Source organism: Astatotilapia calliptera, chromosome 4, assembly GCF_900246225.1.
Source record: "Astatotilapia calliptera chromosome 4, fAstCal1.2, whole genome shotgun sequence".
Taxonomy (NCBI): Eukaryota; Metazoa; Chordata; class Actinopteri; order Cichliformes; family Cichlidae; genus Astatotilapia; species Astatotilapia calliptera.
In genome coordinates, this window is record NC_039305.1 from 26714418 (window position 1) to 26740563 (window position 26146).

The following is a 26146-nucleotide window of genomic DNA, read 5'->3' on the forward strand; positions in this document are numbered from 1 at the left end:
CTCACTTGTTGTTGAAAAAGGTCAACTACGTTATCTTGCTTGGTCTAGAAGAACAACAGACGCACTATTTTTATACACGTATACAGAAGTAGGCATGTACGATGGATGCATACTGCTGTATATTATTAACATCGCTGATGATGTGGCAGACCTGAACAGCATGAGCGCGCCAGCAGCGGCCATTCATGGCAGAAAAGAAAGCGGAGCAACCATGAACTGCAGGAAGGGAGAGTTTGCACTCTGACGTAGTCCTGCTCGACACAATACAACTTAATCCCTGGTGTTTTACAACAAAGAACCTCTGGAGTGAGGTATAAGACAAATCAGGCAGCAGGGTGAAATCACAACAGTGGACAGCAGTCAAAATTCACAAGTGATTCGCTGTGAGACAGTAGATGTTTTTACAGGAAATGAACGAGGAAACTGACAGAAAAGAGAAGGGCCACAGTAACGCAGGGAAAGAAAGCGGCGGTGTTGAGGCCTGCTCCGGCCACAGTGGCCTACCGAAGACTCTGGATCACCCTGCTCGGGGCTATCAATCAACTGATCCCGTGGCAGGTCTTCCAATGCACAGTCCTCACTGGCCATCTTTGGCCTCCCTCCGGCTTTGCTCTTGGGCCACCACACACACACACATACACACACCCAGCACTGACAGCAGCACCAATCAGACAACACAAAGTCCTACTCCTGCCTCCCCCAAATCCAGGATGTCCTTCCCGCCAGGAATCAAAAGCCAGGCTAAATCTGGAGCGAGTGAACAAGGTGGAGGAGAGGAAGAAAGAACGGCATAGACCGAGCCCCACCTCGCTGCTTCCTGTTCTGCTCTTTGCCAGATAGAGACTGAGGCGTCATGCACTCTGTACACACACACACATTTAAGTGGTTTTGTAACTGAGAGAGCTCACAGTCACTCTGCTTCCTGCTACCGAGTCCCCATAGCTGAGAGACAGGCTGTTGTGATAGAGTCTACTACCAAAGCAAGTTCTTGTGTATTTTTGGCATATTCGTGAATATGGAACTATGATACACACACAGATTTTATGCATCCAGGTCAGAATTTCTGCATAGATAATAAGACACTGTCAGAAAAAGTGTTGGATTAAGAAAATAAACCTCTAAGTGAGTAGGGATGTGTCAAAGGACAAGCTGATGGATCTGCATTCCCTGGGATAAAGGCTGAAGCAAACAAACTCTTCTCACTTGAACACTAAGCCATGGATATTAAAAACCTGTGCACGGAGATGGACTTTGCCTGCAAGTCTATTTGAAGATGGCACAAAAAATGCTGAGCAGTCACTTCCCATACACGAACAAGCAGTGATCGCACATCAGCAGCACTGACTGATCGCGGCTGTTCCTGAGGGCAATAGATGGTCTCACTGCTGCCTGACTTCTGTACTCTTCCTGCCAGCGAGAGACAAGCAGGTCATGGGTTTATCTGACTCAGATGCTCAGCAGCGCAGTGGCACTGACCTTCCAAGCCCTCACTGTGCGGCAGATAGCCGTCTCTGGCCACCGTGTATCCACCATTGCAACAACATGAGACACGAGAAGGGAACCAACAAGCACACACAGTGTGGCATTTAAAGAGGCACCAAAGCACATCCAGTTCTTCATATTCCCGCATTTTACAGCAAGGGGAATAGGAAGTGAAATAAGATGAAGTTATGCCAACCTATGCAAAGCACAGGCAGTTAGAAATGTTCTGATAACAGATATCCACACTGTGAAACATATCTGTGTGCGGGTAATAAAACATTTCCTTACCGGGCAGCTGTCACTCTCAGTGGCTGGTGTTTTGCGTGGACTGGTAGCTGCGGAGATAACAGCCCCCATGCATCCATGCTGTCTCTCACCCCTACAGATATGGCTGAGATGTAATCATTAATTCGACAGCAATGAAAGTGAAAATTTCCAAACTGATCTCAAACTATCTTGAAGCCTGTCAACACAAAACTGTGTCTCATTGTGTCTGTGAAATCGCAGGGTGTGCAGCTGCTAAACGTGTACTGACCACATTATCAGGAACTAAGATCATATCACTTCGCTCTTAAAGTTACAGTCAGTTCATCTGATTTGGATTCAAAATTAAAACATAAAATTACTGTCAGTCAACAGTGCCAACCCTCAGCCTCCAAGGAGATCCACATAATGTACCAGTTTGAAAATCCTTGGTGACTTCCTTCATTGGCTATTGCATTCACAGGATTTTCTTGACCTCTGACCTTAAGGTCAAAGTCACTGAGATTCAAACTTGTCTGAGATTTTTAACAGATACATATAATATGAATTTAAAAATCCTCGGTGGCGTCTTTCACAAGTTATCAAGTTAACAACATTTTCACAAAACTTGACCTCTGACCTCTGAAGACCTCTCGGAGATTTTTCGGAGATTATTATGACGACATATTGATGAAAATCTGTAAAGAACTTTCACTCTCTGTGCTGCTGTTCATTTCTAAGAGCTCTGAAACTTTAAACGGGATATATATTTATACGTTAATGTTACCATCCCATAGCCTAATAAAGGACATGTGGAAATTGTCTTACTTTGTTGGCAGATCAAAGTGAAATTTGTTTCAAGTTGCCCATATAAAATCCATTCCCCCAGCAGATAATCTATACTGCACTTAAAACATGCTGTAAACAAGAGAATCAGTGAAAACGTGGCACTTGCAGTTTTAACCAAACAGGTTAACTCATGTTCAGCATCCGTTACCATAGTGATTTCGCCAGATAAAAAGAGAGTGACAGAAAGCTCGGCATAACTTGCTAACCCATTCATCTTGCTTCGTACTACACCCCTCTGAAACCCAAGGTTTTTTTGTTCTATTGTAAAACACAATACAGCACTCCTTCAAAATCTTCTCTCCGTACAATATGTCCAGTCGGGCCGCTATTTTTAGATCGCTCTACAGAAGTCCGGCTCTGTCCCCTTGCACTTGTGCATCTGTGATGCAGACTGGATCTCCACTGTGTAAAAACAGGGAGCTTTCAACTCGATTTTTTTTTAACTGTTGTTAACTTAGCATTTTAACAACTGTTTATAGCAACTATTTTAAAAAGGAAAAAACATCTCATGACAAATTTTAAGGCTTTTACTGCCTGAGCAGAAGTCTTGCTCCCCTGCCACCATGTACTCACTGTTTAGAGAGTGAAAGAAGGCTGTGAACAGCAGCAGCAACCAGACTGAGAAAAATAAAATTTTTATCTTGGTATTCAGCATGACCCTTGATGAGTTTGAATCGATAAACTTGATGACACAAATATCTGTATGAAAGAATAACAGTTTAACTCAGTTTTTCCTTGTTTGGCACCTTGTCCTCCATCAACGATCAACACCTGCTTGTTATCCATAGCCTTTCTGAACAATGACAGTGTGTTCAGAGCAGGGTATTTTTCCGTGACCTGGACCCTGCCTTTCATCCAACTGTCTCTGCTGATCTTCTCACGACTGGCCTGGGGAGTCTTAGCACCCCTGGCAAATTGAAGGGCTGCCAGGGACTGGAGGCCTTAGACAGATGCTCAGACAAAAGTCTGACATCAAAAACATCATCCTGGCTTAATGAGATTAAAACACTGTATAAATTTTACATTCCATCTGTGAATTGATTAGATAAGAAAATACTCCACATAGACTTTGCCATGGCGATATAATAGGACGAGATTATGAATCTGAGAGAGGAATTCCATCCATAATTAAAATACTAGTGTTTAGTCCTCCTTGATTTTATTTTAAAGTTAAGTCACTGCTAACCGGCTAGCACTGGATCTTCTAGTCTTATGTTTTTCCCACCACATCATGGCAGATTTCAATCAATCAGCTGCTCATCCAGCAAGAACAAGGACCACCGGCTACAGTTGGAATTGTTTCTAGATGAAACAAGCCTATAGGTCAAAGTGTGGAACAAAACAACTCCCAACTGCTATCTTCATCTCTCTCTCTCTCCAACCCCTTCTGTCTTGGCCTGTCTGTATTTTCTTTGCTTTATACCTATTGTAATAATAATAGTGTTGCTCCCTCTTTCCTACCTCTCTTAAGCTTACCGTCCATCCATCGTGCACATATCTCTGGTAACAGAGGCTGCCCGGTAACGCCGGTGGGTGACAGAAAGCTATCCCTTTGATTGAGTTTTAATGGCCTGTCAACTCATCTTAACTCATCTGGAGTTAAAAATACAGATTAGGTCCATTTTGTTGGAAGTGCAGGCGGTCAGGGAATGCTTCATTCTGTGAGCACTCATTTTATTACTCACTCGCTCACAAACACCTGCAATTCACAGGCAACAATTGTAATGAGGAGGCTTGGGAATGGACTTTCTTACCTGAATCAAGTTATGAATAATTTAATAAATGAACCCTAAGCCGCGTTTTGCATGAGGAGGCGTTTTTGTCCCTGAAAGGGGGACTTGTTGGAAGTTGAGGAAAATTCATTTTCTTTCATAAAGGTTAAAAGTGAAATGCAAGGTCATGTTGTCAATTTTATTATGTGCAGATGTGGGCCATTTCTAAAGAACGTCTGTAGTGTGATAAACCTCACCTGAGCAGAAGTGGACTAAACAGAGAATTCCAATTAATCCCTGCACTTACAAACACACACACACAAACACACTTCTGCCCAGCAGATAAAACAAGGCAATGGATACCAACAGAAAACACTGAACAAGCTCGACCACAAAGATACATTAACTCTCATTTCCAAGACTGACATCCACAAACACACAGGCCTAATGTACTGTAACTGATTGGTAATGAATAAAACAGCACTGTAAAGGACCATGTCAGTTGGATGTTGAGGGTACTAAGAGGAGGAAGTGTTGCTCTGCATGATGTTGGCACAGCAGATCAGAGGGAAGTCTGCTTTTGGGCTTCAAAGTTAACTTGAGGACACTGTTACAGTCAGCGAGACTGAGCCGACTCCTATGTGAGCCTAGTTTCACTACCGAGCAGTAGAGTTAGGTATGATCTTTGATGTGACTGATGCCATTCTGTCCACCAAAAGCTACAGCAAACAGATCAATCGCTTATTTTAGCTTTTGTCTTGCATTTTGTTTTCTTGCATTGCACGGGGATAAAGTGGTAATAAATACGAGAGAACCAGAAATAATGGGGAATCTCAAGCCCCCCCAACTTACACACTTATCCTGCATTCATCTACATTACATTCTTGGCCATTTTAAGACATTAAAGTAACAGGGTGCAAAATAGCATCATTAATTGTCAATGCATTGCAGATTGCAGACAACTGAATTATGTTTTCTTACCCATCGCAATTTAACCATTTAAGACCTACCATAGAACCAAGTCCGCCAGAGCTTATATTATATTTTTACATGCTGTAGTGCCATTTTTGGGAGCAGGTTGCTATACATCAATACAACCATGATAGCCCAAATTTTAATAATATGTATGCATTAAGTGCATAGTAATTACATAAATTGCAAAAAAGTGCAATAAACTACAAAAAAATTGAAAATCGTTTTTGTTTTTTTAACATATATTTCTAGTTAGAGAAATTTAAGAGGCTTATCCCTTAAAACTGTAAATACAAAAAAGTTGCACAAAATAGTTTCCAACCACAGCAAATTTATTTTGAGTATCTTCATAGTTTTATTTTTGAAATACACCAATTTTTATATACTGCAGAAAAAACAAAAAACAATCCTATAATGCAAATCTGCAAAGAAAACAGTGTGTGCATCAAAATAAACTATTTCCAGCAGTGCAATTTGACTTCTAAGCATCCCAGAAATGACACAGAAAGTCATAAAGTCAAACATAATTTTTTAAAAAACACCAGTATAGGCTTATAAGGCCTTGATGGTAAAAAACTACATTTCTGCGAAAATGACGTCACTTCCGGTTTCGGGCAGGTCATGGCGGACACGTGATAGTTCACGCTGACCTCTATTCCAACATAGGAAGTGTTATGAACAGCTGATCGGATCGGCAAAGCGTGTTTCTGGAATATTATTTTTTTGTTGCTGCAAGTGCTTTTTATGCAATTTTTGCAAAGCTATATGTGGAAGGAAACCGTGACCTAGGACAAGCTGATGGCATAAGATGTAAGTACAACTCCTCCGGTTTCATATGGAAAAACAATAATTGCGCTTTAGTAATTAGTTTAGTAATTAGTCCATACAAGTAGATGAGTCAGTGAAGCTCACTTCTGACCGATGAAAGTGATATTGAGATGAGTTGAGGATATCCTGAACATTTCTATTAACATTTCTATTAATGCTGTCTTTGCCTCTGTTAGCCACTGTTAGATTCTGTTAGCTGCTGTTAGATTCTGTTAGAAATTTAACCTCAGTCAAGTTGAATTACAAACACCACTAAGTGCGGCACATTTTCTTACTCTTAAATCCCCCAAATTATTATCTAAAATATACAGAACACTTTCTAAATTAGATGAATCAATATCCCTTCCTACTGCAAAGTGGGAAGCAGATTTATCAGTCAACCTAGACCAAAACTTCTGGTCTCAGATTTGCTTAAAAACTTTTAAATTAATTAAAAATCCCAGTCTGCAATTAATACAATACAAAATACTTCATAGAGTGCACTATACAGGTCATCGGATGTTCAAGATGGGCTTTACATCTTCCAACAACTGCTCACACTGTCAAGGCAATACACCAGACAATTACATCCACGCTCTTTGGTTCTGTCCACCAGTGCAAAAGTTTTGGCGCGAGATATGTGAAGACTTATCAAAGTGTCTGAAATGTAACATTCCAACTTCCCCCTTAGTGTGTCTACTGGGCAGCTTAGATAATGTCACTTCAGAAAAGAATATAGCCCATATGATCTTCACTGCCCTATGCATAGCCAAGAAAACAGTCCTCATGAACTGGAAAAATAAAAATAATCTTAATTCTAACCAATATAGAAATTATCTATTAGATTACATTAGTCTTGACACAGCCTCTGCCACCACATTAGATCAATTGCTCTGGGCCCCTTTTATCAGCTCCATCACCTAGTGGGGGTGGGGGGTCATAGTTTGGTCCCGCCTTCACTGTTGTGATTGGTGAGGGGGTAGGGACAGGCTTAGGGCGTCGGGGGGTTCCCCGGAGGCATCTTCCTTGGGGGGCTCAACCCGGGGTAGTGGTCATGTCCGGTTGGGGGCTCTGTTGGCTCTCAGGTGACTGTTTCCTCGCGGCTGCGTGCAGCGGGGCTAGGGGAGGGTCTGTGCTGACGGACGTGGGTTACTGACCTGGCAACCTGGCTGCCCCTGGGTGGGTCCGGGATGGGCGTGAGGTTCTGGGGGCGCTCCGTCTCTGGGCTGGGGCCCGGGCCGGGCCTCGGGGGCTTGGGTCCTGGTTGGTGTGTTGCCGGGATTGTGGGCGGGTGGGTGCATGGGGGCCCGGCCCTGGAGCAGGGTGCCGCCGGTGCGTCGAGCCGCCTGGGGGGCTCTTCAACTGGTGGGGGGGATGGTCACATCTTGCAGGAGCTTTCTTCTCTTCAGGAACTCTCTGCAGGAGGGGGAGATACAGGAGAGGTGGAGGAAGATCTCAGCCTGGGCGTTTACCGTCTTATGTAGTCTGGAAGATGTGTGGATGGTGGGGTGGGTGCAGTTTTCTCTGTGGTGGGGTTGGGTGGACTGTCCAGGGCTCTGTGGAGCCGGAGGGCGCTACTGCACTGGGCCCCGGTCTGATGGGCCTGGGCCCCCCTTCCCTGGCGGGTCGCGAAGGGTGGGAGTGCCTACTGGGGTCAGCGGGGGAGCTGGCCCCAGGGAGGGGTTACCTGCCCCTCCCTTCCTTCCCTCCCCATCTCCAGCTGCCTCCCTCTTCCCGCTCCTCCACAACCACCCACACATGCAGGGCCTTGGAGTGGGGGTATGTCACCAGGGTGCAGAGGAGGCTACCCCCCCCCCCCCCCCCCCCCCTGTCCCCTTCTGGCTGCCTCTGCCTCAATTTTATCCCACAACTTAGACATTCACATTATTCACACTCTCATTACACATACATATAGGATCTTGGGGGTGGGCACAATCACGGAGTCCAAATTACCATCAGGGTGTATACCTCACCCCTGACGTCGTTGCCCACCTCTCAATTTTAAATACACTTAGTCATTGAGGGCTAGCAGGAGGGACTATGCGCTTACCTGCTGCTCCTTGGCAGGTAGCTCCAAGCCCTCCTGGGTTTTAATTGCACCTTAGAACACATATGCATCAACATTACAATGAGCGGGTGGAGGGAGGTTTGGAGTCTTCTCTCACCCCCCATTCTCTGCGGCCTGCTGGAGCGGGAGGGCTAGTAGGAGGAGTAGGCCGTCCGACTGCGGTCTGGGGTGTGGGGCCTCCCTGCTGCTGCGGAGTCGGGGTGGTCTGCCTCTCCCCACCGCAGGGAAAAGGGTCTGGGTGCAATTCCCCCCTCCAGGGGCAAGGGTACCTAGACCCGGTTTGTAGAGTACGCTTGGGGAGTGTGATTGTGTGTACAGCGTCTCTTTATGTCTGTCTCCACGTTGGTTGAGTGTGGAGTGAGTGCATATGAGAGCATGAGGGTGGGAATGGATGTTTGTGTCTGTGTGTGCCTGTATGTCTGTGTCTATATGTCAGGTTGGGTATCAGACGCCACCTCTCTGGGAACACCTCAGGCCCTCCAAGGTTTGGAGGCCTATCTCCACCCACCACCACTTCCCCTGCCGGTGGCGGACTCCCTCAGGTGTCGGTGTGTTGGTGGTTCTTTGTGTCTGGGGGTGGGCGTCCGGGTACACACCGGCTCACTCCTTGGCGGCCGCTTGTCGGGGCCTGGGGCCTGGGGCTCGCTCGGGCCCCTTTGGAGGTGGGGTGCCCCCGGCCTCTCGGCCTGGGGCTCGGTCACTCAGGCACAGCTGGGGGCCGGCGGAGCTCACGGGCGCGTCACTGCAACTCCCCCTGACTTCTGCTCCGCGGCTGCTGGGCGAGCCCTCATCTGGGACTCTCCTCAGCTCTTACTGGAACAGTGGCGCGGCTGCCCCTCTGTTGGTCTTCCATGGTCTCTTGTGTTCTGGGGGCCTCTGGATGTCTGGAGTTTTGATCTCCTCCATACCCGCTTCACACCCTGGAGGACGGGGCTGTGGCCCCCCCACACTCCCTAGCAGATCATTACATGGAGAAACCTTTGGAATGCAAGCATGCTGATCCACACAGGTATGCACACATGGGTATTCACAGACGCGGACTAAAGCTTTCTTGGCTGCTGCCTCAAAGCACACTGTGCGCTGTCTATCTTGCGTGCTGCACAATATCGTTTATTATTTAGTAAATATTGATATCTATGACTAGCTAGTTTATTGTGATGGTGCTTTGTTTTCTCTATTATTATGTTGCTCTTTGTTGTTTGCTGTCTCCTCTGTTTGTTTTTTTTGTTTTTTTGTTTTTTTTCTCCATACAGGTGACCCAGGAGTTCTTTTTTTTTTTTTTTCTCTCTCTTCCCCCCCCTTCTCACCGTCTCTTCTCCCCTTTGGTTTTCTTTCTTTCTCTCCCCCTCTTTCTCTCATTCATTCCCCCTGTCCTATTTATTAAAAAAAAAAAAAAAAATGACAAAGGATGAACTGAAGCTCTGCCATCACGTAATGTCGCATACTGCTGTTTCTGATGTCATTTAGAAAAAAAAAAAAAAAAAAAAAAAGATTCTGTTAGCTGCTGTCAGTGAAACTTTCTTTGAAAATTGTTGGACATGGACATTTAGTGAATAAACCTGTCATATGATGTGAGAATGTAATCAAATTCTTTATCAGAGGGAAAGTTTGATTTTCAGGATACTCGAGCCATTGAGGGGCATAATGTTAGCTTAGAACCAGCTGTAGCTGTATTAACTAGCTTGTTATCAACTGTCTGGAGAATGGATGGTTAGGTTTTTTCTTCATCACCATCAGTTTTAAACTCTGCAATTGTGTTTGACTTACACAGCAATATGAGCATTTTTGTTGGCATTTATGACTCAATACAGCCCCAGTTTCAAAAAAGTTGGTCCACATGTAACCTATGTTTAAACAGTAAATAATATGATGATTCTCTAAAACTAATTGGCCTCTATTGTGTAGATGCTATATAAGGCCTAGGTCATTTAGTAGGTGTCAATCTCTTCATCTTCTAGGAGGAAAATGAAAAAAAGTTCCTTTTATGTTTAACAGAGAGCATGCATAGTAATAGCTGGCTTTGTAGAGTATAACACATGGAGTTTTACCATGCAAGAAGGCTGCGGAAATTGGGAAACATACAGTCATGCTCAATTTTAAATATCAAATATTCTTCATTTAATCTGTTTTTCGGAAATGCACAAACCTTATCGCAGTGAAATACTAAATCACTGCAGTTCCGTTTTAAGACCAGGAAAACATACACCAAACAAATCACAAAATTATTTCAGCCAAATTCCCAGCTGTTATAAAATCTGTATTGGGATTTAAACTCTTGCCCTCTATGAATGAGTTAACTGCTTACAGAATGTACCTTGGACTGTGTCTGTGTGCTGCCTGTTAATCCCTAAAATCCCTTATATTCCAGGGAAATTCTCTAGCCAAATCTCCTTTTTACAAAGTGTAACACTGCCGTACGTATATGTGCTGTACTGTACTGAATTCACGTTTATGAGGGGAGAAGATTCGCCACGTCTGAGCAGACAGGAGACAAAATGTGCTCCGGTTTAGGTTACAAAAAAAGTGTCTCGTGTCCGAGTGCACATCTGCCTGCATGGCCGTGAGTTTGTGAATGTGCAGCAATGTCCGCTTCACAGCCGGGGAGGAGCTGATCGACATGCACGGCATCGTTGTGAAAGAGTCTATCTTCTCAAGAGACTTCAGTAAACACTAATGTGTTTGTGTTCCTAGCTTTGTCCATTGTGAACTCTCCTGCAACAAACAGGCGCTCTGTTCAGGCTCCTCAGGAATAAAACAGCATAAAACCCCGAATGGGAAAAGCTCCACAGTTCTCATAATTAATATGGCTCTGTCTTGCATGTAACAGAAGCTTAAGGATAAGATAGAAATAAAAATGACACAGTTGAAGGATTGTGACTATTTCCAAAAATACCATTCTTTTAAGTCCATTTTACTCCAACCTTATATTAAATTTTGTGTGCAAGGCAACATCATCTTAAACATTGCTTCTATGTAGTATATTTATATGTCATTAACATGCATGAAATAATACATCCAAAAACAGAAATTTATTGAACTTCTCAGATAAATAATAAATGACAAAAGGAGCAAGGCACATTTTTAAAAAAATACACTATTTACCGCATTTATTTGCATCAATCTTATTTCAGCTCAGTGTGAGTCATTACTGCATACTGCTGTTATTTATGGTCATGCTAGACACGCACTGAGGGAACCTCCTCTCACAAAAACACACTCACTTAAGTTTGAGTGTTTCTGATGATGACATGCTATGTTACGGTAATAACACAATAACACCTTCCTAATAAGTGCTAAACTGAACAGCAGGAGCGTGAGAAAGAGAGGAAAGCATTGTCATTGTCACTGAAGCTTTTCTGCTGCATACTGCAGAAAATCTTTTGGTATAGCCGGCTTAAAAGACCTCCAAACTGCTGACCTTTTGTTAGTTCTCCTGCTAGCTGCTGCTATAATGTGGTGAGATGAAAACAGAATAACCGAGGGAATAGAACAGGTGGTTTCCACCCACTGTTTAACCAATTCGGTCTTTTAAATTTGTATCAGACTGATTGAAATCCCAGATTGGTGCATCCCTACTTGTGGGAAGTTATACATCAAGACCACCCCTTACAGAGTAGAGGGCCAGTGATGACAGATTTGGCGTTAACTAAGTAAGAAAGGACATGAATCAGAGGAGCTCGTATGTAAGCGGGTTGTAAAGTGGCTTGCAAAGCTGTATGCAGGCTGAATCAGCTAAAGCAGCAACCCGTACATGAGATTTGAGGTCATATATGTGACATTCATTGCTCAAGAGTTGTCTACCACATTGACACGGTAAAGCCACTGATTGCTAGGCAGAAATAAGCATTTCCAAACTGGCTTGCAGTGGTTCCTGACGGTTGATCTTGTTGCTAGCACATTTCCACATTTTCTTGTAGTTTTTCATGTTTGTCTGCTCTCTACCTATTAGCTGTGTGGCAGAAAAACGTAAGAAAGTGCAAAGCGAATAGAAAATGGAGACGTTGTAGCCAACGTGTTTAAAAGGCACAATTTTTCCTTTGAAGACAAACAGTCTCCATTTCTGGTTTGTGTTGCACTTTTCGCAGTTTTAAAACAGCTCGGACAGTATTTCAAGACCATCCCTTGCATTCAAACTACAACCGCAGCAAAATACGTTTTTGACTATCGGTTGGGTTGCAGACCAGTCTCTAGGTCTGTATGACACACACCTAGAGAGTGGTCTGCAACCACCTGGCAACTACTAGTTGTAAAGCAACTTGTTGTTGCTGGCAACCAGTTGGGGAAGGCACTAGGAAAATTATGCCTCTGTTGCTGGGGCTATAGCAATCATTTTCATAGTGCCTTCCCCAACTGGTACAGCTAGTGGTTGCTAGGTAGTTGCAGACCAGTCTCTACGTCTGTATGATTTTGGCCTGCTTCACTTGAGCCTATGCTGCCACTATGATCGTCACATGTCCAACATGGCAGACAAGTTAGTGTCACGTGTTTAGTGGTCACGTGTCTGCAAAACCTTGATAATACACACAGAAGTGTATCGGCTGAGCCATCAGCTTACATGAGATGGTATTATGCAGCTTGCTGGCTGAGCTTGACCCCTGGTGTACACGAACAAACGCTTTGCTTTTGGAGATTTGTAGTTATTTGCTTTTAGGCTAGCCTATTCAGTATGTTTTTTAAAGAGCAGCCCCTGACTGGCTGAGAGGTAAAAAAGGTCAGTGGAAATAAATGCAACAGACATAACCCACTTTTCCCTGAATGCACCACTGAGATGCACCTGCATATAAAAAAGGCAGAAAACAAAGTTGTTGACCTACAACAGTCAGCCTGCATAAGGGTGTTACTCAGAGGAGAACCCATGAGGCACTTTGCCGTCAGAACTGCTTTAACTCCATGCCTTTCTCCATATTTAAAACTGATTTCAAGTTGGGTATGGGAACGTATGGTGCATTACACTCAAAAAGACTGAAAATATATGGAATATTAAGAGCTCTCAAAATAGGAGAAAACGCAGGGGAGGTCACAAAGGAGAAAAGGCATGTGATATCAGGTATTGTAGGAAGTGAGGTAATGTGCATAAAGACAGAAGCCTGAAGGGAGAGGAGGAAATAAAAAGCTGATTCGGTCTATAGATTAAAGTCACACAGGTAGATGGTACAGCCCCATTTAGCAGGAAGTAACTTCCTGCAGATTCGATTTTAAGAAATTCAACTTAGTGCTTCTTTGTGGATGCTCCATAACTGAAATCTCACAGGAATCCCGCAGCCTAAAACGTGAATGAGGTACAACTGCTGCAGGATTTGCCCCATTACTGTACTGTACTTCCTCCCCCCCCCCCCCCCCCAACTTCCTGGTATAAATCCAAACTCAGATGTTGTGTAAATCATGCACGGATGTCCATGAGAGATTTCATCAGAAAATCATGTGTTTTAAATCTAAGGTTATTAAGATGTCATCCTGCAGCGTCTTCCGGCCTCTTGCTCCTGAATCTAACGGGTCAACAACAGGCTTTGTGACACATGCTTTACTCAATATGCTAACATGTCACCTACAGTGATTATCAGAGGACAAAGGGAGCGGAAAGAGACACACTGTGTAATGGAGTGGCTGAACCGGCATGATGGTAATGGACGAGGAAGATTAAAAATGATTATGGCAGAAGGGCTGAGGGGGATAAGAGGTCCATTCTATAATGCAGACGATTATCCCTCTTTACTGATGCTGTTGATTATGACAGCGAAGTGCTTAGAGCGGGAGGAAAAAACAAACATGCAGAAATGTTTGCAGATTTGTATGATCTTGGTTGCACTATAATGGCTAATGAAAACAAGACTCCATTCATCAGGTCAAAGTAGTCTGCAGAGAGTAGTCTGCACATGATGTGGCACTTTGATTTTTCTGCTGCTCATCTGGGGTTATGCAACGGTGCAATCCTGCAAGGGAATACTTAGTACTTACTTATTCAATATGCTTAGGAGCACTGCATGGACCTCACTTTTAAAAAGGCTCAAAAAATAGCTAACAAAGCATTATCTAGGGACTATTTTCAGATGTGGATTCATGCACCAGCAGCAGATAAGCAGATAAACACTGTTCATATTTCTAAAATAGCACGTCTGACCAGCAACCACTAGAGCTAAAAAAAAAAAATGCAGAAGAGCCAAAAAACTGCAGTCCAACCATGCTCACAGCCATGCTAATGATGCAAACAATAATGCTAAATCATTCTACCAAAAGCTCAAAAAGTCCTACTGTTTAGTAAACCCATCTTATGGGCGGTTTATACGTCAGTCAAAAGGATCCTGTGCTCTCATTAGTATTTACTTCAATCACTCACTGTGAAGATGAGAAAAAAATGTATTCGAGACCGACTTCACAACACCGGCACGCTACAGCTGTGGCTCAAGAGGTTAAGCCGGGTCTACTTATTGAAAGGTCGTGGTATGATCCCTAGCTCCTCCAATCTACATGTCGAAGTGTCCTTGATTACGACTTTGAATACCAAGTCCCCCTGATGCATGCAGCTCCACTGGAGTGAGCTTGTGCATGAACCTTAGAATGAAAGCAATGTACCAATGTGTGTATGAATGGGTGAAAAAGACTTTGGGTATAAGTGCTCAGCTAGAGTAGAAAACTGCTCTAAAGTACCAGTCCATTTCAGCAGCTTGAAGTTGCTGAATATGACTGACTTTCTATCATTACTAATCACCACATAACCGCCTGTTTGCAGTCTATCAGCAAATCAAGAAGTGCATCTTGGAAAAGTGAGGGTCTGTGGGGACACAGGTTTTGGATACACTGATAACACTTCTTGTAGGATCAGTTTATTATTGGTTCTGGAATTTCAGCATGTGTGTTAATAAGAAGAAAAATATAAAAGTTAGAGCCATGTGACAGCAATTCTTTTATACAATGTAGTACTGCTGGTCGGAGCTTATCGGAAGAAAAGGGTCAAGCCAGGGATCATAAAAGTCCGAGACTGCCCGTAGCATATCACAATACGTATCCATATCAAAGCTGGTGCAGCCTGTCAGCTAGTTCAGTACCAGAACTATGAGTCAAGCTTTCTCTTTTCTGTCTTCTGTTGGCTTTCCCTCTTCATTAAAGACTATTTATGCTTCTCCAGTTACAGCTTTCATCATATCCCGTGAATTGTTGATATCTTGGCGGGGGGGGGAAAGCCCAAACTAACAATGGCACCTGGGTGCTTTTTGTTCCTCTGTATCCCACTGTTCCAGCAATTCAACCTCAGAGACTTTACTAACAATAGCTGCAGTTTGGGTTACATTCTGAAGGGTGGGCTTGTTGTCGGGCTAACCAGCTACTACCTTTGTCGCTCCCTCTCAAGAAGGTAATAACAGAATTTTTTGTTCCACTTCTCTCAGACTTTTACGGCCTCTGGGTGGACAGAACAGACAGCTCGCTGTTGCAAGCGACATCATGGCCGACCACGCTGCTGTTCCCACGAAGCCTCAGCGTGGCGAGCATCTTAAATCCAACACCACCCCTGCAGCGCTACACACCGGCTATCACATGACCTCTGCACGGTAGCGTGGCAGCTCATCTTATTGCCTCAAGTGTAACCACAATCAGGTCACACAGTACAGGTTCCTCTTTCTCTTTACTTTAGCATGTGGCAACTTCATCGTTTCTACCATGTACATCATTTTGCAACACAAAGGTCTCGGCGTCCAGCTGCCATGTGCTGTCATGATTTAAGTGAAATAAGTCTGAGTGTTCTGAAATAAAACTTTTAAAAGCTTGCTGATGCCCCAAGTCTGTTTTCTTTTATTGATTAATCCCCCAAACAATCAGATCTTAATCAGTCAATCTGATGTTGAAAATGAGCTTTAACTCCAGACCCCTAGCTGATTTGATCTTTGTACTGTTAGCAAATGGCTCTAGTTTAAAATTGCATTGTACTAACAACATTATTAATAAAGCCACAGGATCAATATCAAGTACAAGAGAGAGGACTGGCCAATAAAAATGACCAGTTTTAACTTTATGTGGAAGTCCAGTGGAAGTGACCAGGATTAGATATTTCGTACATAAAACTGATACATTTCTTTGGCTACAAAAAAATGAAAATATCTTTCAAGTAGTTTGAAAAATGAAGGCAAAGTGGTGCTTATACATAGATGGCTGCCCATCCCTGGGGTTTTTCTCTTCCCAGTATAAGCGCTTGCTCACTGGGGGTCATCTGACTGTTGAGGTTGGAGGAGGACTACAAAACAACTCAGTCTTTATGGTCTCCAATATTATTGTCCCTAACTTTAAAAAAATGCACGTTTAAAGTGTAGCTAGGGGTGTGTCTAGACTTCACCTCAGCTACAGAGACGTCAAGCATGTGTTTGTTAACAGCGCTTCTTCATCTAATATTTGTGGTGGATGTGGTGTTTGCTGGCCGTGTTGCCCCCCCGAGTATAAACTTGTTCTAAATGTGAACGAATGTGCAGCAGCCGGCATCAGTGACAAAACCATACACAGAGAAAGGGCCAGACCACATATGGTCAAAAGTAAAAATAATTTTTACCTACGTAATTTCCTTCTTCAGTGTTGTATTTCCTGTCCTGCAGTACAATAATTAGGTTAAAAAAGTACTATACATCTGATTTTGCTGTCTGAGGACAACAAATGGTTTACTACTTTATCATATCTTAAGCTCAAGCTTCATCACTTCGGACACAGTTTAAGGAAATAATGTTGCCACAAATCCATGAAAAGACTCATTCAGATGACATTTGAACATCTAGTACACATTATGACACATGGAAAAACTCATATTTACTGATGAAGACTATTCCAGCTTCTTAACAAACTGCACTGAAAATGTTTTTTCTTATTTATTCTTTGTTTTTGTTTTTATGATAAAATATGGAGTTATCTATCTTGTGGCTTCGCCTTTTTACCTCAGTGAATGGTCTGGCAGTGCCAAGCTGAGGTAAAAAAAAAAAAAAAAACACAGTCCAAGCTGTTTCACAAGCTCACCTCAGCCTCAGTGCCCTCTGGCATCACAAAACTACTTTAGCAACCAGTCGGCGTTGATGGCTCCCTTCCTTTGTGACCTTCCTGTTCTTGGGTAATACTGGCAGAATTACCACTTCCAGAAGGAACTTACAATACGCTGCGCTAACATCGTTTCTCCAGCTTGTCCTTCTTAGCGGCACAATCGTGTAATACCACAATCCCTTAAGGCTCTGAAACACTCACCAAACCAGCTTAGAAAAAAAGCAACAGTCTATGCTGATGGTTTTCTCCAGTCTTTCTGCTGTAGTTATAGTTTTGCTTGGTGTCATAGATAACTAATCCTCTGAATGTCTGCCGGGTGACTGCAGCATCAGCTGGTTTGCAGACTGGTCGGCTGAATTTAAACATGACTGGTGAACTGTTGGGAGGTGCAGCCATTAGACTGGAAGACGGGGAGTCATGAATTCTAGCTGACATTTATCAGATTTTTTTCCCTACTCTGGCATTTAAGGTGTTAGTATTGCTCTCTGGCACTAATTGGGACTTCGTAGCTGCACCCTAATGAGCAGTGCTACTGCTAGACACATCTATTGGCTTTATTTATGAATTCCATTAAGATTTGTCCATCAATACTTCAGAAGCTGTAATGCAGCAGGAAGCTTGCCGACTGGCATGCCTGTGAGACAGACAGATTTCTGCATACACAGTGTAATCCTGGATTGAGGCAGGAGGGGCTGGATGCTGGGGGGGAGGTGGTTGTATATGTGTTTGTGAGCCTGCATGGGTGACTGAGGGCTCTAATGCTACCCTCCAAGGAGGTCAGAGACAGAGTTGAAGTCCACAGTCTCATAATCCTATTATCCATCGCAGTGGCAGCTGGACACATAATTTTGAGCGTGATGCAAGACATCACCGAGTACTACGACACATGTGCTGCCATTAGCCAACCTCATCTAGCAGCGCTTCTGCACGTGAGTATTCTCAAAGTCGTCAAATGCCATTAAAGACCGAGCCGCTTCCCCTCTCTTGGATGATCGATAAAAAAGTAATTTGTAGCCCTCGTTCCTACAACACTGAGAGAAGGAGCAGCGGCAACTCTTCTAACTTGCCTCGTACAGATAATAACTGCAGGAAACCAACAGAAATAAAGAATTCATGAGGGAGAGGCCACAGAGTGTATATAGCAGCTCCCAAGCTATGTTATCAGCTCAGTGCAGAAAGCTGGATTTACACTTCTTACAGCCATCTGATGAGAGACTGTGGGTCAGCAGATAAAGAGGCTGCAAATCGATAAATGCAGGATAGAGATGGCAGAGACGCGCTAATAGTTAAGCTATATTCTCATGATCTCGCGATCTCATTCAGAGAGAAACAGTCATTTTAATTGTTTTCTTTAGAGTGAGACCAAATTCTTCCATCAGTGCTGCCTTAATAACATTCTGAGGAGAACTAAAAGGAGGGGACTGCGATCAAACGAGCGCAATCACCACATCGATGTGTCTTGGTCCAATCTGACAGGTCCTATCATCATTATCAACATGGCCCCTTGATCTCAATCAGCCATTGCTTACTGGCTGTGTGCCGCTGCTGCTGCTGGCCTGCCGGGATAATGACTGAGCCGTTTGTCATTGTTACGCAGGGAGAATGAATTCATCATAGTGGGCAGAAACAGCTCAATTGCAGCCCAGGCTACGAAGGAGGAATAATGGATTCAGTCAGCGGGCTTTATAAGCTTGAATGTGTCATCAACGCACCGGTCACCAGTCAGTTATCATCTCTGTGTGAAGTTTAGGAAACAAAGGGAAAACTTACTGCTCATGCTACTTACATTCTTTTAAAAGCACAGTTATTTTTATGTAATGTAAAAGGGCAGTGGTCATTACTGTGACAGTAGTATATTGATGAAATCAGTGATCATGAATATTTGTGTTAATTTAGATAATAATTGAGTTCAGTAACCATCATTCCTTTGTTCCAGCGACACACTGATGCAGCCTTATTATATTTTAAGGCTCATTTATCATTATGTTATCATTATGTCTTTATCAATTATGTTATTAATGTGCAATATCACTGATCACACTGCACCTATGCTCCTCAGATGGCATGTATGTTTATATATATATATATATATATATATATATATATATATATATATATATATATATATATATATATATATATATATGTATATATATATATATATACATACATACAGTGGGGCAAAAAAGTATTTAGTCAGCCACCGATTGTGCAAGTTCCCCCACTTGAAATGATGACAGAGGTCAGTAATTTGCACCAGAGGTACACTTCAACTGTGAGAGACAGAATGTGAAAAAAAAAATCCATGAATTCATATGGTAGGATTTGTAAAGAATTTATTCGTAAATTAGGGTGGAAAATAAGTATTCGGTCACCTCAAACAAGGAAAATCTCTGGCTCTCACAGACCTGTAACGTCTTCTGTAAGAAGCTTTTCTGTCCCCCACTCGTTACCTGTATGAATGGCACCTGTTTGAACTCATCATCTGTATAAAAGACACCTGTCCACAGCCTCAAACAGTCAGACTCCAAACTCCGCCATGGCCAAGACCAAAGAGCTTTCGAAGGACACCAGGAAAAGTATTGTAGACCTGCACCAGACTGGGAAGAGTGAATCTACAATAGGCAAGCAGCTTGGTGTGAAAAAATCAACTGTGGGAGCAATCATCAGAAAATGGAAGCCATACAAGACCACTGATAATCTCCCTCGATCTGGGGCTCCACGCAAGATCTCATCCCGTGGGGTCAAAATGATCATGAGAACGGTGAGCAAAGATCCCAGAACCACACGGGGGGACCTGGTGAATGACCTGCAGAGAGCTGGGACCAAAGTAACAAAGGTCACCATCAGTAACACACTACAATGGCAGGGAATCAAATCCCGCAGTGCCAGACGTGTTCCGCTGCTGAAGCCAGTGCACATCCAGGCCCGTCTGAAGTTTGCCAGAGAGCACATGGATGATACAGCAGAGGATTGGGAGAATGTCATGTGGTCAGATGAAACCAAAGTAGAACTTTTTGGTATAAACTCAACTCGTCGTGTTTGGAGGAAGAAGAATACTGAGTTGCATCCCAAGAACACCATACCTACTGTGAAGCATGGGGGTGGAAACATCATGCTATGGGGCTTTTTTTCTGCCAAGGGGACAAGACGACTGATCCGTGTTAAGGACAGAATGAATGGGGCCATGTATCGTGAGATTTTGAGCCAAAACCTCCTTCCATCAGTGAGAACTTTGAAGATGAAACGAGGCTGGGTCTTCCAATATGACAATGATCCACAACACACCGCCCGGGCAACAAAGGAGTGGCTCCGTAAGAAGCATTTGAAAGTCCTGGAGTGGCCTAGCCAGTCTCCAGACCTCAACCCCATAGAAAATCTGTGGCGGGAGTTGAAAGTCCGTGTTGCTCGGCGACAGCCCCAAAACATCACTGCTCTGGAGAAGATCTGCATGGAGGAATGGGCCAAAATACCAGCTACTGTGTGTGCAAACCTGGTAAAGACCTATAGTAAACGTTTGACCTCTGTTATTGCCAACAAAGGTTATGTTACAAAGTATTGAGTTGTATTTTTGTTATTGACCAAATACTTATTTTCCACCCTGATTTACGAATAAATTCTTTACAAATCCTACCATGTGGATTCATGGATTTTTTTTTTCACATTCTGTCTCTCACAGTTGAAGTGTACCTCTGGTGCAAATTACTGACCTCTGTCATCATTTTAGGTGGGGGAACTTGCACAATCGGTGGCTGACTAACTACTTTTTTGCCCCACTGTATATGTATGTATGTTTGTGTATGTATGTGTGGGTGTATCCGTACGCATGTGCATGTATAACTTGTACATATCTTTCTTGTGTAAATGTAAATACCTGTGTTATTTTGTAGATTTACAGAGAGATGCCAAACTGTATTTCATTGTTCTTCTAACAGTGACGATAAAGAGCTATTCTATTCTATTTTAGGGTAGCTGAACCTGATGTGCAAGACACAACAATATATGGAAAGTAAAGTGTCTGGCCTTTTGGGGTTTGATTAAAACCTAAAAGTGAACTTTCTTAAATGGACTGGTTCTTATATAGCGCTTTTTTACTCTTCTGAGCACTCAAAGCGCTTTATACAACTTGTGCATTCACCCATTCGCACAAGCACATTTGTCTAAGTGCTTTTTTTAGCTAACATTCACACACACATTCATACTCCGATGGATGCATCGGAGAGCAATTTGGGGTTAGTATCTTGCCCAAGGATATTTGGCATGCAGACTAGAGGAAGCCAGGAATCAAACCACCAACCTTCCGATCAGTAGGTGACCTGCTCTACCACCTGAGCTACAGCCACCCCAAAACTTCCTTAGAGAACCACAGGTTCCGGGTTACACAAGTGCATACTACTCCCTCCACAGAACAGCACAATTTGGCTTACAGGCACATGTAAGTCTGCCATTTGAGTACCTGTGAAGCATCCGATTACTCTAAGTGAACACTCAGATGTTGTCATCTTTTCAGAAGTGCACCAGCATCTCACTCTTAACTTTCTCTTCTGGTTACTCAGTTTGGTCTATTCTGTGAAGGGAGTAGCACACACCTGTGTGTGAACTGTTGTTTTCTGCATTTAGTCATTGCTTCTTTAACAAGCACGACAGTTTTCTGCTATACTAAAACAGTTAGGTGATTATAACGATCAAATCACTGATAAATGATGAACACTTCATCATGCCACAGAAACAATGGAGTGTTTGCTACTAAAAATATGCCTCTATATACCTATGTCGATATCTGAGTAAAAGTCATAAATGATTAATGATTCCTTTGATCATCGTCAGTTACAGTCCACATCAGCATTACGTTATATTAGGTGGAAATAGTGTCTTTCTCCTAATGACCCTTAGTTTTTTAATCTAAGAGGAAGTCATTTGTGCCTACGTCAGAGGAAACTGCACTACTACTGTTACTCCAACACAGGTTGTTTTTCCAAGCATTGCAGTCACGATATAGTAATACTGGGTTTGAAAAATAAGGTGGAAATGCAGTATAGCTAAAACTTGGCAAACTCGCCAGAGTAAAATTATACTGTTTTACCACCAAACCACCGTCTTCCAGCGTTAATACCGCTATAAATAATATATTATTAAAGTTATAATTAGTTTATAAAGGCAAACTACTTCTCTAATCGCAATTTTCATTTTATGCTGGTGGCAGTTTGAGTAAGGTACTTCTTCTGAAAGCACACATGACTGAAGGCAAACTGAAACGTCTTTGACCCATATTGTCTGCTTCTGATGATCCAGAGATAGGCAGTGTGCTTTCCAGTAAACATCAAAGGAACCTTGTCCTTGAAAAAAGCCATTAAATGTCAAGGAATACTTGAGCTCTCGCTCACAACAAATGATTCAGCAGTGCTGTATAATTACTGCGATCTGACTAAGTGGATTTCTGAGAGAAACACTTGCTGGTGCCTTATAATAAAACCCAAAAAACATAACAAAAACAAAACATATTTGCACTTGCAGCTGAAGGCCACAGGAAAGACGGGTGTCAAATCAAACACGTGCAGGTTAATGCTTGTGTACAGAAACAGGAAATGTGAGTGCTTTGTGGTTCTAATTGCACGCTGTCACACATCAATCACAAGCCTTTCTTATAGCCATTTCAGCTGTCCACATCAAGTAAAAGTATTTCATACTCACAAAGAAATCTGCACATGCTCTCTGCAGTAGTTTAACTTTGTGACTGGGGTTCTTAACCGCAGAGTGCTGCTGCTTAACCTGCTCCTGGAAAGAGCTGAGCTGAAGCGTCCTTTAATTTTTAACATCCTTCTCCACGGTGTCCTGTGCTGAACTGATACTAGGGTAGCTGTGAGCCAACCACTCCGAGCTAGACCTGCGGCTCTGACACGACAGCACCCTCCATGACCCACCCCTGACTCCACCCGAGGGCAACTGCTGTGTCCCACAGAGGGAAGTCCTGCCGCTTAATTTGGCAAATCAGAAGTGTAGTAAAACTGGAGTGGAAGTAGAAAGAGCAGCACTTCCCCCCCTGAAAATAATATGACTAAATGCAAATAAGCTGTTTGCAGATGTGGATTGTTTACTAGACTTGGTGCTGATTTTCTAATAGTCCAAATAGAAGGTCTTTAAAAGGCCATGCCAGGCAGCATAGCTTTAAACAAGGATCAAAAGTAAAACGATTCAGTGGATGAACAGCAACTATTTCCATCTTTGACTCTGGTTCAGCTTTTCCACTCACACGACTCCTGGATGCTATCAGCATCTGAGCTGAGATAAAGTCTTTTAATTAACTCTGGCACATCTCTCACTAAATGTAATTAAGCTGTCTCGAACTGTGTATAATGCAAACTGTAGCCTCTAGCATTTTGGGCAATGAGTGGGCATTACCTGGTACACTTTTTTTTTTGGGAAATGTGCCTTTTATAAATCTCAACTCTGTGGATGTACCCCAGCAAATTCATCATCAGGCATCAAAAACATTAAGGTAATGTTTGCTATCACAGACGCCACACATACAGCGAGCTTGTAGTGATGGGAGTCAGCTAAAAACACATATGTGCATGCACACAGCAGCTTTCACACAGCAAGCAGGGAAAAGTTGGAAACTCACTTGTAGCTCACTGAGATTGGCCATCATGCCAGCGACAAATGAGATGACTTCTGCTACCGTTTGTCTTACTTTACAGCCCTCGGATCATTGCAGCACCAGTGGATAAATGCAAAGAGTCCAACGTTGGAAGTCCTGTAAAAATAATAATAAGTTTAAAAAAATAATCCGTGTAAAGGCGCAGTCTGATGTGGGGAAGGTGGGTGAATAAAATGCTAACATGGTAACGTCTGGAAAAACGATAGAGAAGCAGGTGGACAGTGGAGAGAGGGGCAGACCATCACCTCCTGGTAGCAGGACGTTAACTCTCGGACTCCGGGCTGCATCACGCAGACAGTGCGGGCTGTCCTGGAGTAGTGTGAGGGAGAGCGCTGCTGCGGGGATCCTTCTCATCGTCAGGGGAGGAAAGCCCTGTGAGGAAACCCAACACCCGCCAGGATTCACTGAAACACCCAGCTCTGCTGCCTGGAGCAAACAGAGGCCATCTTCTCCCCGAAGCGATGCGCTCCGGCTCGGCTCTGCGTGAAGCTGGGAGCCGGTTACTGTTGCTGCTGGGTAGGGAACACAAGCGCTGAAGGAATACAGAGAATATAAAAATGGGACTTCCTGCTCTGACCTTCAAAATAAAATACGCATCGGCGATAACATGCAAGGTGCACGGAATGCAAAAGAAATTTGGTTCTTACAAAACTTTAGGTTAAAATAACCGTGTGGAGACTTTCTATAGCTGCCACACTCACGGTGATATTTGTATAGAAACTGGAGCATACGCACAGAATCGTTTTTAAACCATTAAAACAAGCGTTTATTTATTTTTAACCAACTTACCACAGAACAGGAAGTCAGTAGTCTGAGTACACAGGGAGAATGAATAGTACACATAACAGACCAGTCACACAGGACAGACAGTACTGCATTAAACACTAATGCTGTGCTTTACTGCTATTTGTGGTACAGATCTGACACCAAGTAAATAAATAGTTAACGCAATACACCGTTCAGCTTATTGTGTATTTTGAAAACCTGGTATGTTTGTCTCTAAAACACTTAACCTTTCTGCTCCGGGCTATAAATAAAATAGAGGTGACAGTCAACACAAAAAGGCTCAGACATTTTTCACAGTGCGTGTTTAAGTTTTTTATTTTATTTTATTTCCAAAAATAAATGTGTTCAACATAATCCAGTGGGCCACATACCGAAGTTAGAGGATAGAGACAAAGTATCGATCCTACTACGCTAGTATCAATCCGATGCCATTACCAGCGCTGATACCAATACTATCAATATTTGGATCGATTCTCCCACTTCTATTAAACACAGCGGCATAAACACACTAAAGAGGAGATATCACTGTTTGAGCTCTTGTGGGAGCATACGGCATTTATTTCGAATTGTATGTCCCAGTAGTTAATAAATAATCCCCCCATCAAACGCTTTAATTTGGCAGCGAAGTCGTGTGGGATTTTATTTTGAAACCAGCACAGCCTGGATCTGCTGTTATTGCGGACTTCTTTGGTCAGCTTGACGCAGCTGGAAAGAGGCGCAGACCGTTGCGGCAGCCGAGCGCCCTCCTGCTTTCATGTGAGACCTGTTGATCACATTTGAACGCATCACCGTGCTAACCTGGTTGTAGGAACACTAAACTTCATACAGTCAGTGTGTGACTGTATGAAGTGTGGATCTGTTGAATTTGTGCACTGCAGCTTACTGTGTAGGCCTGAGTTAAAATAAACTGATGATGTCTCTTCTTCTTATAAAATCAGTGTAATGGCCCTTTAAGCTGCTATAAAGGAACTATCAGTTCATTTATGTTTATTTATGTATTACCAGTGTATTGCATTCCTTCTCTTCTACAGGATCAAACAGCTCCTGGTGCCATTGCCAAATCATGCCAGAGGGGAAGACTGGGCTGCTTACCCTGAACACTACAGCTGTAGATGAATGATGAATTGTTAATTTGATGTCACTGCAGCAACAATATGACCACTGTGCAGCCAAATCTCCTCAGTCAAGACAGAAGGAAGAAAAACTTTGAACCTCTTTCTTATTCATGCATTACATTATTATGAATGAACCACAATGCACACTTTGTGAGTGAACATTTTTAATCAGGTACCCAAAGAGTACAGTTTTGTATATATGCCGCTTTTTATTTAGGACCAAATAACCAGGCCAGCGTGGTTTTTTATTATTTATGCTGTTCTGTGTGTTTTTCTGCCATGTCAAGCTATGCTGTCAGCTCTCAGAGAATAATGTGACCTCTGACCCTGCATGCTAAAGGATGTTCAACTAGAAAAATTGTAGAGGGTGAAGGCAACAGTGATCCTTGTGGTAATCGTAACACGTGGATCATTATGTCCATATTGTCCTCTATATCTCACTATA

At 43.1% G+C, this 26146-nt stretch overlaps 1 protein-coding gene across 5 annotated transcripts in view; it reads right to left on the bottom strand.

Annotated features, from left to right (window-relative positions):
• Positions 1-24326, bottom strand: part of pkn1b (protein kinase N1b) — a 45174-nt gene extending 20848 nt beyond the window's left edge. The window contains exons 1-2 of one of the 5 annotated variants that reach the window (XM_026165779.1): positions 24046-24326; positions 23765-23896 (exon numbers count right to left, since the gene is read on the bottom strand). In XM_026165779.1, coding sequence (XP_026021564.1) covers positions 23765-23791 — 27 coding nt within the window. In that variant the 5' untranslated portion in view covers positions 23792-23896; positions 24046-24326. Of the gene's footprint in view, positions 1-151; positions 203-504; positions 902-1770; positions 2070-23764; positions 23897-23981 lie in introns of those variants that run through there. The other 4 variants (XM_026165780.1, XM_026165777.1, XM_026165776.1 and 1 more) reach the window with 4 other exon arrangements.
• Positions 24327-26146: the final 1820 nt, after the last annotated feature.